Source organism: Manis pentadactyla, chromosome 6 (assembly GCF_030020395.1).
Source record: "Manis pentadactyla isolate mManPen7 chromosome 6, mManPen7.hap1, whole genome shotgun sequence".
In the NCBI taxonomy this organism is placed as follows: Eukaryota; Metazoa; Chordata; class Mammalia; order Pholidota; family Manidae; genus Manis; species Manis pentadactyla.
The window spans coordinates 23,449,831-23,463,704 of NC_080024.1; the positions used below are offsets into that span (position 1 = coordinate 23,449,831).

The 13,874-nt window shown below is 33.0% G+C and overlaps 1 protein-coding gene across 5 annotated transcripts in view; it reads left to right on the top strand.

The window, feature by feature from the left end:
* The window catches only part of ERBB4 (erb-b2 receptor tyrosine kinase 4), a 1,101,636-nt gene that overhangs the window by 795,903 nt on the left and 291,859 nt on the right, over window positions 1–13,874 (top strand). For all 5 annotated transcript variants that reach the window (XM_057503587.1, XM_036926862.2, XM_036926865.2 and 2 more), the window contains exons 8-12: window positions 1,645–1,758; window positions 3,061–3,187; window positions 8,389–8,462; window positions 9,361–9,451; window positions 11,376–11,575. In XM_057503587.1, the coding sequence (XP_057359570.1) occupies window positions 1,645–1,758; window positions 3,061–3,187; window positions 8,389–8,462; window positions 9,361–9,451; window positions 11,376–11,575 (606 nt within the window). The remainder of the gene's footprint in view (window positions 1–1,644; window positions 1,759–3,060; window positions 3,188–8,388; window positions 8,463–9,360; window positions 9,452–11,375; window positions 11,576–13,874) is intronic.

The window sequence follows — 13,874 nt, forward strand, 5'->3', positions numbered from 1 at the left end:
GAGATCTTCCCACTTTGGGCACACTTCCATGGATTAATATATACCCCTTCAGACTCCCTTCAGTCCCAGATTTTTCAGTATTTCTTCTCCCAGGAGAAGCCACTGTTTGTGAACCCATATTTATTCTAAGCTCCTGTTACTTCTACACAAAGTAAGTGAACATTTGCATTGCCCAGAACTACACCCGCTGGTATGAGTTTTACTTGCCACTATCTCTCAAGTCCACTCCTGAACGAGGCTGCAGAGCCATGCCTTTGCAGCTGCTTACACCTACCTACCAAACTCAGTTTTTGTCCTCTTCTGTCAGCTGGTCGTAAGCGCCCTCAGTTGGTCCTCATGCAGCCATAGGTATGAACTAAGTGAGAAGTGCCAGCACAATGGAGGATGATGTGGGGCTCTTGACCACCTGCGTATATAGTACTTGTGCTTCTGGCCCTGCTCATACCCAGTCCCAAATGCACTGCCTCTGTCTTACAGTGGAGTGCTGTTGGACCTGCCCAACACTGTGATGTCATGGTTCTAACGAAGCCTTCTTTATGATGGGTGTTTCAGGCTACAGGGTCAATCAGTGACCCATGTTTAGATGCTCTACCTTTATCAGGGCCCAGAAGCATGTCAGGAGCTGTTTGCTAGATGATGTGTAATTCTATGTGGCAGCTGGCATGGGTTAGCTCTAGAACCCTAGTGTTCTCTGATGTGATTTTCCAATTGGAATTTACCATAACTCCATATGTCATATTTTCTCACCATGTATGCTTCTTATATCATAAAGCCTCTTGGGTTTTATTACCCAAGTAGCAGAATTATTTGCTCCCAAGCTTTGACCTGTGCCATATGCATTTCTGGCTCTGGGCCCCCTTCAAGACCGGAAGTTGTTATACCACTGAATTTGGAGCTAGAAGCAGTATTCTCAGAAATGGAAATATGCTGCCTTCAGAACCCAAAGAGCTAGCTATTGTGTTTATCCTTGATTGTGGGAAGCTCTAGATGCCATAATTTGTCCTTTTTTTTGTGGAGGGAATGTTCTGGCATATTCTAGATCACTGGACTCCTAAGTATTTCTCCAGTGTGTCAGGTATTTAGTTGTTCCTGGTTTATTTAGTAAACCTTTCCTAAAGTACTGCCTTTGAAAATTCATTTTGTTTCTTCATATAAAACTATGGGACAGTTGCTGTAGTCCACTTAAAGATAGAACATATTCTATGTTCCCTTCTGGATTTGAAGTGCACTCTCTTGATTCAAGGCGGTTTAGCTTAGGTTTCCTTTGTGCTTCATGTAACTTGAAATATTTTTAGACTTCAAACCTGCATCATGACATGAAGTGAAGTGGAACTATTGAAAAACACAAACTAAAATGTCATGTAGTTTCCTAAGTCTATAAAAGAAATTTAGTCTATCTGGGGGGGGGCAATTCAGGATGTAGAGCAGTAGTCAAGCAAGTAGTAGTTGTTAACACATGCTACCCTTGGATTGGAATGTGGATGTTTGAAGATGCTGTTTCAGATTTGGATATTTAGACAGAGATTTTTAGAAAGAGGCATATATATTATCAATGATGGTAATCATTTTCAAATTTTAAACTATCTTGTTTTATACTTGTTTGACGAACATCAACATTTTTGCTAATTTTACCTTTTTTTCCAGATAACTTTGTGGTTGATTCCAGTTCTTGTGTGCGGGCCTGTCCCAGTTCCAAGATGGAAGTTGAAGAAAATGGGATTAAAATGTGTAAACCTTGCACTGATATATGCCCAAAAGGTAAGTAATAGCTGAAATTATTTTGTCTAGATTGTGGGCCTAAACCAAGGTTTTTATTCACTTTTTGATGGGGCAATTAAGTTAGCCTCTCAGAACACACCACTCCCACAACCAAACCTTTCCACTCATGCTTTTCCATGACTTTGAAAAGTTCCACACTGTTGTAACAGTACACATTATTGATTTTGAATGATATATATACTAAAATGATCCATATAAAACTCAGAGCTAACTTTGATAGAAACTCAGAAATAAAGTTGTTTTTTATTCTACATGTATCAAATCTTAGACATTACACACAAAACAAGGATTCATGATTATTTTATCATCAAGAACACATATTAGTTGGGTGCCAACTGTATGCAAAATGAGTGGCTATGCATAAAAAGGTGTGTAAAAACATGCAACGTGATATTTACTCTCCAGGTCATAAGAGATAAGATATGTGAAATGACAAGGGAGTTTAAAAGGGTTCAATAAATGCTGCAGATAATTCATATTATAGAATTTTAGTGGCAGAAGAAATCCCTTCCAGCTGTGGTGCTCAAATTCCTCACCAGAATGAAACAAATTAAGCAGAGTCAAAGTACAGTCCAAAGTTTCTGAATGTTATTAAGCTTCCCAAAGTATCAAAGAGTGCCATAGAAAGGGCGAACTTCTGATTTACTTTTCAACTGTATTTTCTCTCTCTCCCCCCACACACATTTAAGTTTTGGGGGTTCTTTTGTTTTTAAGTATAGCTTTCAGAAAGCACAAGTACTACTCAATAAATTTAAGTATAAATATTTGAAATGGCTCTTGATTCTGGTTACCGCTTACCTCATTAGTATTTTGTTTAATGTATATTCTTATTTAGACCAGGTTTTTTAAAACTGCAGATTGTAGACCCTCATTAGCTATGAAATTAGTTTACTAAAGTGATCAGAATTTAAGAAGTATTAAAAGTAATATTTAAGGGTGAGTTAGAAAATAGGTGATTTTATCTGGTAAGGAGAAATACTAATTGTTGAAAGTTTTGTTTTAGTTATGTGTATGTTTTGTTTGTATACTGGGTCTTGAAATACAATATAATTCTTACAAGTCGTGGTCACTAGACTGTCATGCAGGGACAATATTTTAAAGCGAGCCCCTGTAGTAAACATTGCGTGAATGAAGTATTGCTTTAGTTGTTAGAAAACAATTCATTTATTTTGAAAATTTTTTGTATTATACAATAAGTAGTTCTGTTTTTTTAATGATAATGTAATGATTTGTTGACTAAAAAAAATTTCTCAGCTCTGACTTTGTGTCTTGTTCCTCCAGCTTGTGATGGTATTGGTACAGGATCATTGACGTCAGCTCAGACTGTGGATTCCAGTAACATTGACAAATTCATAAACTGTACCAAAATCAATGGGAATTTGATCTTCCTTGTCACTGGTATTCATGGGTCAGTATTACATTTTTGTAAAAAAGTTTACAGAGTATAGACAAAGCTTAGGAGATTCTTTAGCTTTGTCTGTCTCATTCCTCTTGACCTAGAAGTGTTCTGCTCTACCTTCTGCTCTTCTCCAGTGAATCAAATGCCAGATTTCACCAGCAATAGTAATAAACCAGTTTGGGGATACATCTGGATTATGATTTGGTGACTACTTACATATGAAAACATAAATTTATATATATTTTATAGACATAGGTATGTATGGATTTGCAGGACATTCTCCTCAAATCCATAGATTCAGCAAGCTTGATATATTTTTAAGATATGTTTAAGGGAGCAGTATCAATGGGTGAGCTGGAGAATTTCATTCAGATTCCTAACCAATTAGTTTAACACAACATAAATTAATATTCCTTAAAAAATATACCTCACAGAAAACAAATCAGTAAGTTGCAATTCTCCTGAGCTTTCAGAAATTCTCTTTGCCCTGATGTATCTCTATCTCTTTTTTCTTAGGTTGGGTAGTTAGTACTGTTGTAAGAGATCTATCAAATAAATTTCATTTTTGCAATAAGAATTGTAACATTTTCTGGGCTCCTTCATTACACAACCGCCTGCTGTTTTTAACTGGCAAAACAACCAAATTTGTATTCTTTCGATTGCAATAAAAATGTCAATATTTTTACTTTATATTTTATCTGTTTGTCTATATTACTACTTAATCCTTAAATATTAGTGCTATAGGCTACAGATAAAAAATATCACTCACATATTTCAATTCAAAATCTTACTCAAAAGAGATAACATGTCATTTCTAGAAGCAAAATAATTTAACACATTATGAAGAAATACGCCCAAATAGGAACAGCAAGAGAAATAGAACAAAGTGATTTTTTTCTATTCAAATAAATTACTGTCTTATTGCATAAAACATTTCTTTACTTCAAAATGTAACTTTTAATATGAGTCTATGCCAGATACTGTAATAATATATATGCATTTTTTGCCCCATATTTGTTACAATTGTCAAACAGTGTTTTTACTTTTTTTGTCAAGATTTCTAACTTCTTTCAAAAATACATGTGGACTTGGTTACTCTTTGCCCACATTCCTACATAGCAATGATCTGCTGAAGCAGGGTAGTACTAGCCGCTTTGAGATGGCACACGTTCAATCGAATTTACCGCAGTCCTCACTGACACTGAATCCACTTACATTGTGGCTTTCACCTCCTTGGTTCCACTTAGAAAGGGATGTGGATCAATATTTAGATGCATCTATATAATTTAATGCGTATATGACATTTAGTAAAACAGTATATCCACATCATAACTATTCTTAAGACCAAATATCACCATGAATGAAAGACCATATCATGTTAACAGTATTCTGAGAAATAAGAAAATGTAACTATTTAATTCATATTGCTTGCTTCCACATGGATATAATAAGTGAATTGGCCTCAAGATCATCAATGTAGGCAAAGGTTTGAAAACATAGCCTCATCAATGCATTAGACCATGGCTTTTATCCCACTCAGCCCCAAATCCATCTTTTCATATAGTAAGCATTTTAACATTTCCTTTTCAATTATGAAATAAAGATTGCAGATAATATAACCTACCTATATACACAATTTTGTAAGGTGATTATAATTCCCTAATTGTAATTTAAAGAAATAAGGGAAAGTAATACATAATAAAATATCTATGGATAGGAAAATGCTCAACTTCTACTTATAATGAAAGTTTGGATTTATTTGAAATAAGATTAGAATCATTTTGTGTAAGCACAAGAAATAAATAGCAGAGGAGTAACTGATCAGTATAATAGAAAATAACTAATCAGACATATTGTTATATGAAAAGAGTAAGATGGAAATAACTTTCATTGAAATAGAGACAACATAACTACAGAATTAACACAAAACATGATCAACTGTGAGGTTTGTGCACATAAGGTCCTAAATTGGTGGTGGGGGGGCATTTGCAGGTTCTTCAAACCATAAACCTTGGCTATAAAAGACATTTAATCTCCTTGATTTGGGATTATTACTAAAAGACAGTGGGGTCCCCCAATTTCTTTTACAACTGAAACACTTCTACAAATGTCCCAGTTTCCCTTTAGTGGGGTGCTACTGCCCCCATTGAGAATTACTGCAAGAATTTTGTGATTGTAGATGGATTATGAAACTACAGAAGTGACGTACTGATGGTTAATCTTCTTGCAGATAAACCATGGGTGAGGTTTGAAAAAAACTCTATCTAGTACAGTTCAGAATGGTTATTTTAGTCTTGGTTCATTATGGAGGATATTTATCAAAACTCTGGATTTATAGTAATTATGAAATGGCTTCACATACTGTCAAATTTCCAATTAAATTTTTAATATGTAGAAGAGCTGGAAAGTTAGTGACGTGTTCCGTTTATAGAACAATAGCAGTATTTTTAGAAATAGACTAGGTACTTTTATTTCTTCATTTAGAAAGGAAACCATGGGCAACACTCAGAGTGTTGTAAGGTTATCCATACGAATAGTCCCCTTTCATGTCTTGTCATGTTTGACACTGTTCATGAGCATGTGCTTAGAGTAACAAAATGTTCGCCAAATAAGCATGTCCATGCTGTGTCACAGTGAAACACTGACAAGGAAGTGCTTAGGTGATGGATTGCGATGATGATAGACAGTGGGAAAAAAAACTCTGGTTCGGTGAAAAAATTAAGTATATGTTTATTTTCAGTGGAACTGTGAAAATGTATTTCTCTCTCTTTATCCTGAGCTTTATTTTGGATCACTAAACACAGTGACAGGGTGGACATAATATTCTTTTGCCTTGCTCTGAATTTAGCTAGGAAAGTTCTCAATTTTAAAGTAGTGTGGATTTCAAGTGGCTGTAGGATGAAACTCCCTAAAGGTATTTTGATGTTGGTAAGTAGGATTCTGTCAACTTATTTTATGAGAGTCCCGAATCTCTAAAATTAAGTATATAAAATTTCTGCAGTCCATTGGGTTTCATGTGAACAGCGGAGCATTCATTTCATCCCTGGAAACCTGGAAGTATTCTCAGTAAACGTTGGGACTGACCCCATTATTGTGTGCTTGCCCTGATTTTTTGAGTGTTTCTCAATAAAGCCAGGATAGTTCATTATATGACCAGAGCTATTCTATACACTGCTTTTTTTTTTTTAAATCAAAGAACAAATGTTGAAAGCTAATTCTATTACTGCAGAGTGCATATTTCCTCTGCATACAAAAGTCTTTGCACATTAAAAAATGACAAGATTTTTCCACATGATGAAATTCATTTTGTGACTTCATATTCATCAAAGGCATAGATATTCATTCTATGTATCTTCACTTAAAAATAGAGCAAGTTTACAAGAAAATTTAATTTAGACTTTAAGCTTTTGAGCAATATTCATGTCACATTGAGAAAAACCTTGTTTATGTGTGAATTACAGGGAAACACATTTATATTTCTTCAAGTCTCCTATAGCTCTCCATATTAAATAGTAGTGCATTCTGTCTATTGCATTCTTAGTTTGAAATGGTAATTTAATCAAGTGTATATATATGTGTGTGTGTGTGTGTGTGTGCGTGTGCGTGTGTGCGTGTGTGTATACATATATCTATATATGTGTGTATATATATATATTCTTTTCTTTAAAGATATGGGTGGTTCACAGTTTATAAGAACATGCTGATAAACCATGCTGAGAGAGTCAGGTGGTTCCAGAGATTAAGGTTGCTGGAACTAATAAGAGTCTTTTCAAGGCCCTAATGCTAGGATGAACAAATGCCAGTGAATTCAGACTCAGATTCCTGGAAGACAGGCCATATCCCTGTCTGTCTGACAGGGGATTGTGGGGTACCTTGATTGACAGCCCCATTAAGACTACATCTAATGGATCACTGTATCCTCATATTTAGTCATCATACAAAAAAACAAGTTTCTCAAAGACTGATAAAAGAATAGATGTCCACAGCAAGAATAAAACTCAACTGATGGCTACAGGTGTACACATGCTTCCAAGAAAGCCTAGGTTCCTTGTTTTTCAAGGTTTGATTCATTTGGAGAAGTGACCCATGTACAGCATTTAATTTTTCTCTGAGGCTTACATATTAATATGAGGTTGCTACTGCCCAGGACAATGAAAAATATGTTTTAAAATAATAAAACTTTAAAAAATACTATATATTCCTTAAACAAAACTGAAAGTATTGCTTGGATTACTGAGAAATGTTTGATACTATGTTTATTTGGCTTAAAATTCAAGTATACAGTTATTTTATATGGTCAATATGTTATCCATGAAAAATAGTTCCCTAAGAACCAGTGAAAAAATAAATTGAGGTATGTTATGCTTCATTTTGAAAATATACCTATATATCTCTATTTCAAATGCATTAATTACAAAAAATGTTTATGCATTAGGAGATGGCATTTTCTAAAATCTTGAAAATTTACACCACCTTTTGAATATTATTAAGTTTGTCATAAATTTTGTTTTCAAATGTTAAAATGATTCATATATATGGAAGCAAATAGTTCCTGTGTTTTAAAAGTAAATATAAATAAACCAGATAGGAGCAAGATTGCTCTAAATAATCCTTATGAAGGGGAACTTTCCTACAGTATGATGGATGTTAAGAAAAACTCACTCACAAAAAAATGTGAAGATACAGCAAAAAAAAAAAAAGGTTAACTTTATGTATTAAATTATCTTTCTTAGGGAAATCACAGGTGCTATTAGCAATTTCGAGTGCTTTGAGGAGCCCAAAAGGCAATTGTTCTCATCATAACATATTTGAAGAGTGTTTTCCCATATAAAAAATTAACTTTGAAAAGCAAAATAGAATGAAATCGTTCAAAAATGGACTTGCTACATTTGAAGGTTTCTTCAGGATAGTCAAACTTAACCATTCCTGTAGACCTAGAAGAGCCTTTGATGAGGAACTCATCTTTGGTGTCATCAAAAATGTCTCCAGAGCACCTTTAACCTCTCTCTCCATCCAGTGTAGAAAAATTTGTTCAAGGCATTGCAATTTTTTTTGCTAATTAAAATTCAAAAATTTTTTATTAAAAATCAAAAATTTTGTTATTGCTAATTAAAATTCAATGTGAATGAAAATCATCATAGTTACATTTCTCGTATTTTCACTCTTTTGTCTAATTTTAAACTTGGCTGCATCTCTTCTTGATTTCCTAGGGACCCTTATAATGCAATAGAAGCCATAGACCCAGAGAAACTGAATGTCTTTCGGACAGTCCGCGAGATAACAGGTAATTTTTGAAAGTGCAATTGATGTGCCAAGATCTATGTGAATGTTAGTGTTTTCTTGAAAATATTTCATGATATTGGAATCACCAGTTGATTTTCAAAGCAAATTCTAGGTTTGAAAATGCATGCCATTTTAAATGATAGATGTTTTTGTACTTTAGCATTTGTGCACCTTTTGAAAGCTTATACAATTTATGAAACAAAATATCCTTGAGATTTGGTGTTACTGTTTTTAAAAGTCTCAACTTATTTTTGAACAGATGTTTTCTATTTACTTTTCACAAACACTATTGAGCATGGGTAACATGTAACATTCATTTAGTACGTCTTTATTGAGCATCTAATATGTTCAGGCCTGTTACAGTAGGTGATATGGAGCCCACAGACATGAATCAGACATGGATTTGCTACCAAAGCATGTAAGACAAAAAAAGAGGAAGATTAAGTATGTGCATAAATACCTTAAAATGCAAGGCAGACAACTGATATCACAAGTGTTCAGATAGTGGTGAAGAATTTCAGATAAATTGAAAGTATATTAACTTTACATAGTTAGACTAAATATCTTTGTTTTTAGAAGAATAAATCAAATTAAGAATAATTTAAATATTTTGTCCTATCCAGTTATATGGTTCCATACATGTGAGAAACATAGATTCTTGCTGCTCATTATTTTTATATTCATTATATACTGGGTATTATAACTTTGAAGCTTTGGGTAAGACAATCTTGGAAAAAGAAATAATGGATAGAATGGTTTAAAAATTGGAATATTCACTGCCTTTTTCTTACCTCTCATCTTTCAACACAGTTTCATCATATTTCAAGAATAATCAGTATTAAACTATGTTTTTAATACCGTAATATTCTAAAATTTTTTACTGCCCTCATCTTTTGTAGGGTTTTTGAACATACAATCATGGCCTCCAAACATGACTGATTTCAGTGTTTTTTCTAACCTGGTGACCATTGGTGGAAGAGTACTCTATAGGTAAGTGTGTATGCTCAAAGGTGCCAGTCTCCCAGATTTCATGAGTAGCGTCATATGTACATTATATCAACGCATCGACCCTCATTGATTTACTGATTGGAGAATACTGGGTTTCCACTTGCAATTCCGAAGGTAAACTCAAGTGAAAAATACCTGTGATTGTGCTTTAAAGTATATAGGATGCACTGTTAGATTTTTAAACTACCTGTCACTTAAAGCAATATTAGTGTTTTACATGGTGATGTGATGTGAGCCAGTAAAGTAAACCTTCTTTTTTATCATATGTTATCATAATTAAAAGATAAAGTTGGATGACTTCTCAATAATTTAGGTGTGTAGGATACAAATGCTGTTTTACCAGAAGGTTCTTGTTTTACTTCTGGAGCTATCATTTGATCCAAGCACCATATGGCTGATTTTCAGAAATTTATCTACTATCCTACATGCAGTGCTGGTTATAATGGACAGAAAAATAAGGACTCAGGAGTTCTAAAGTTCTAATGTTAATATTTTCTATTCACTTAATAAAAGCGTATAGTTAATATTTGTTATGCTACTGCTTTTACTTTATTTCAGATTGCATCTATAGGAAGTTCTTATTTATGAAATTAAAGATTAATTTACATAAGAAGATTTTGATTTAATTTTTCTGCCTAAATATGAAAAATGCCTAAAATCAATAGTCCTCAAAAATTTTATAACAATATTTCACATAAAGTCCATTGAATTTTGCTACTGAAACAGGTAAACCTGTAAGATGTTTTAAAATGTAAAGGGGAAAAGTGCTTAATAAAAAAAGATGATTGAGAGATATGATTTATTCAAGGCTATATGCAATCAACTTTTGCCACCCATTGAATAATATGTTGTATACCTGTCAAGGCCTTATTATGCTCATATTGTAATCAACAGCTCAAGTGGTTATGATGGGAGCAAAGATTTGAGAAGATGAGATGAATTACATTTCAGTTGAATACACATACACACAAGTTGTGTTTATATACATATATAGTTCTCCATATGTTTATATATATATATAAACCAAGTGGAAAAAATTATGAGTATTAACAGCAAAGTATATTTAGATTTACAAATGAAATAAAGGGGGATAGTTTTGCTCTCCAAATGTAAGATGATGTACACTGGTTGATGGATATGTGGGACACACATTTATTCTTTAGAAAGTGGAAAAGGAATTTAATTGCAAATGTGGATTATGTTGAAATAAAAACAATTTCCTTGAAGTGGTCATTTGTTTCCACAGTGTAGTTGTTTAACTTTTAGAGATGCTTTCCCCAGTTGTCCAAGCCTTCTGAGTATTTCTTTAAAATGTTAGTTTAAGTTTTATTCTTCTCTTTAATTTTTAATATTTCTTATCCTTATATACTCTTGAGGTATTACAACTGCACCTTGGTTTTTTTTGAGGTATAAATTAAAGTTTAATAGGTATAGTCATTCTCTGCAATATTTACCCTCTGAAACGATGTCTAAATCTATTAAATAGTTAGAGTAGAATTAATGTCTTAATGTCTTATTTTGAGTAGATGAACAATCATTCCATAAACACTTATTACTTAGTCTTAATACAGGGTTTCATCCTTGAGGAACGTAAGATTTGATAGTAAGGACAGTAGTAAACAGATGAATCAGTGGTAAATATATAAAGGTAGAGATGTCATAATTCTATTCATACTTCTAAACAATGAACATTTCCTTTTGTAGGGTTAAATGATTATTGTTAAAGCTGTCATTGTGTGTAAAGAACTAATATTGTGAGCACAATTCATTGATTCCATCTCTTTTCATGCTGTATTAACATTTTTTTGGAGTAAGTTGTGACATTCTTATTGTGCTTAAAGAATACATGTCATGGCCAGAAAATATTTATTTATTTTTAATAATTTTCCATCTCCCCTCTCCTTAGTGGCCTCTCCTTGCTTATCCTCAAGCAACAGGGCATCACATCTCTACAGTTCCAATCCCTGAAGGAAATCAGTGCAGGAAACATCTATATTACTGACAACAGCAACCTGTGTTATTATCATACCATTAATTGGACAACGCTCTTCAGCACTGTCAACCAAAGAATAGTGATCCGGGACAACAGGAAAGCTGAAAATTGTAGTAAGTACATTACCAGGACAAAACAGAAATTTTAAACATTTTCTCCCATTCTACATCAGACCAAGCAGCTAAATATAACAGCAGGTCAGAATCGTTGCCCCCTTTTTCTTAACCTTTTGAAAGGGGGGTATTATACCTGCTGACATGGTATAAAATAATTAGAATAGGTGAAATTTACAATAGATTGCATGCTTTTATAACATACTGCACTCTTGAAAATACCACCTAATCGTAAGTACCTCTCTGAAGAGCTTTAGATTAAATAGGTATGAGAGGAACCGAGGAATCTAAATGTTTAACAAGCATCCAGTGTAATTCCTCGGATCCAATCAGTTTGTGAAAATCCACCCTATTGAATCTTCTGTTTGTTTTTTTTATTTCAGTGAATTTGATAATATAGAATAATAGTATTTACCATTTGGGGTGGTAGAAAAACTGAAGATGTGCTCTTAAATCTGTAAAAAATGCTATTCAAGAAGAAAGTTCATTTCATAAATCCATTTCTGTAGGCATATCACTTTTTTTCATTTATTTTGCTATTTATTTGATCTACTCCATCACTTCTTTGTTACACGGAAACAAATAACATTTTCATGGATACATAGCTATGCCTCTCCTACCTTATACTTTGATATTACAGTGATTAATACTTAATTTTCTCCTCTTTTTCTACTGAATACTGCTCTATTTTATATCTTGCAAGTGCTGCTCCTATAAAAATAGTGTCTGACTTATGGTCAATATCAAACAAAGAGACTCGGACTTTAAATGATCTATTTACAAATACATATTCTTACTGTGGTCATAATGAGTCAGTCCTTCTAAAAAATCACATCCCCTAATAAACATTTTGCTCTCAGGATGTCTTCTTACTTCTCTGATCCCACGACTGGAACAATCACAAGAGTACACGCACACAATAATTGAGTTCATTTTTCATGTATGTGAATGAATAGTAGAAGACATTTTTGATGTGAGCTTTTAAGAGACCAACATGATTTAAGTTTATTGAGTTAAGTAGTGAATTATTTTATTTATGAATACCCCACTTTTTCCCAGAAAGGGCTTAAAGTAGATCAAGGTAACTATTTTCATAAAATAAAACGTATGATTAGTGATACAATCACATTTTAGCTGTTTTGGATGCTTAAAAATATTTTTCAGAGGAAAGAGATCTATAACAACATGAGGTTACTGTTTTGAGTAAATAAAGGTTTTAAGCATTCTTCTGTTACATATAGAATCAAGAAATATAAAATCCTATTTCATATCAGAATATGCTTGTTCACATTAAATTTATCCTCTCATTTAGCCTGGATTATTTCCTCTGTTTTATACATTTCTGGTATCTGAGAAAAATCTTGTCTTTATTTTTCTATAATACTTAAGCTTCTTACTCCCATTGCTATCTGTGCATTTATACATGCCTCAGACAAAATGGATTATTCATGGTAGTAAAATAGAAGATTCTGCAACAGTAACTTATAACTGTTCCCCTAGATCAGGGTTATACTCTCCTTTTCTTCTACTTCTTTAAGAAACCAAAAGAAGCAAAACAAGAGTACTATATTGTCTTTCAAAGATAAAATTTAACTATGAAGACAAGAAAAATCTAAAGAAAAATAATCAGAGAAAAACATTTCTCTTTAAGCCATTTAATCATTTCACAAATCCTGCACACATTTACTTCTTTCATCTTTTGTAAATCTAAATAAAAAAGCAACTGGGAAGAAGAATTGGCAGAAAGGAATTGAATGTAGAAAAGCAAGATAGCAAAAAAGTTATGTAATTATTTGACACCTGTTTAAGGTTTCTAAACTTTTCATATAACCAAAAAGCATATAATTAACAAAATCTAAAAATCTAGCATGTTCTGCCACCTTTGGTGTTATGTCCCATAGACTGAGTTTAGCCATTTTTTAGACCATGAACATATTTTGTGCACTTAAAGCTGACTTTGCAATTTGGGAGAGAAATGAAGCAATTAGGAAAAAAGATTTTGTCATACTGTAGTATAAAATTAAGAATATCATTTTCATTTTAACGTCTTAGATTAAATTTTTGCATGAAATCCATTTATCAAAATTTTGATTTCAGTCTCATAGTACATTGGATCTTGCATTTTCAGAAATATAATTATTCTGTAAACTTGACCTAAGAGATCATATGCTGCTGATGTTTACACTGAGCCTGCAGTGGTTGCTCATATCTGATTAAAGCCTTTTTATCATCCATAGTACTATCTGCAAATAAGAAAACGTAAATAGTTGCTTCATTTTTAATTGCACTGTAAATACTG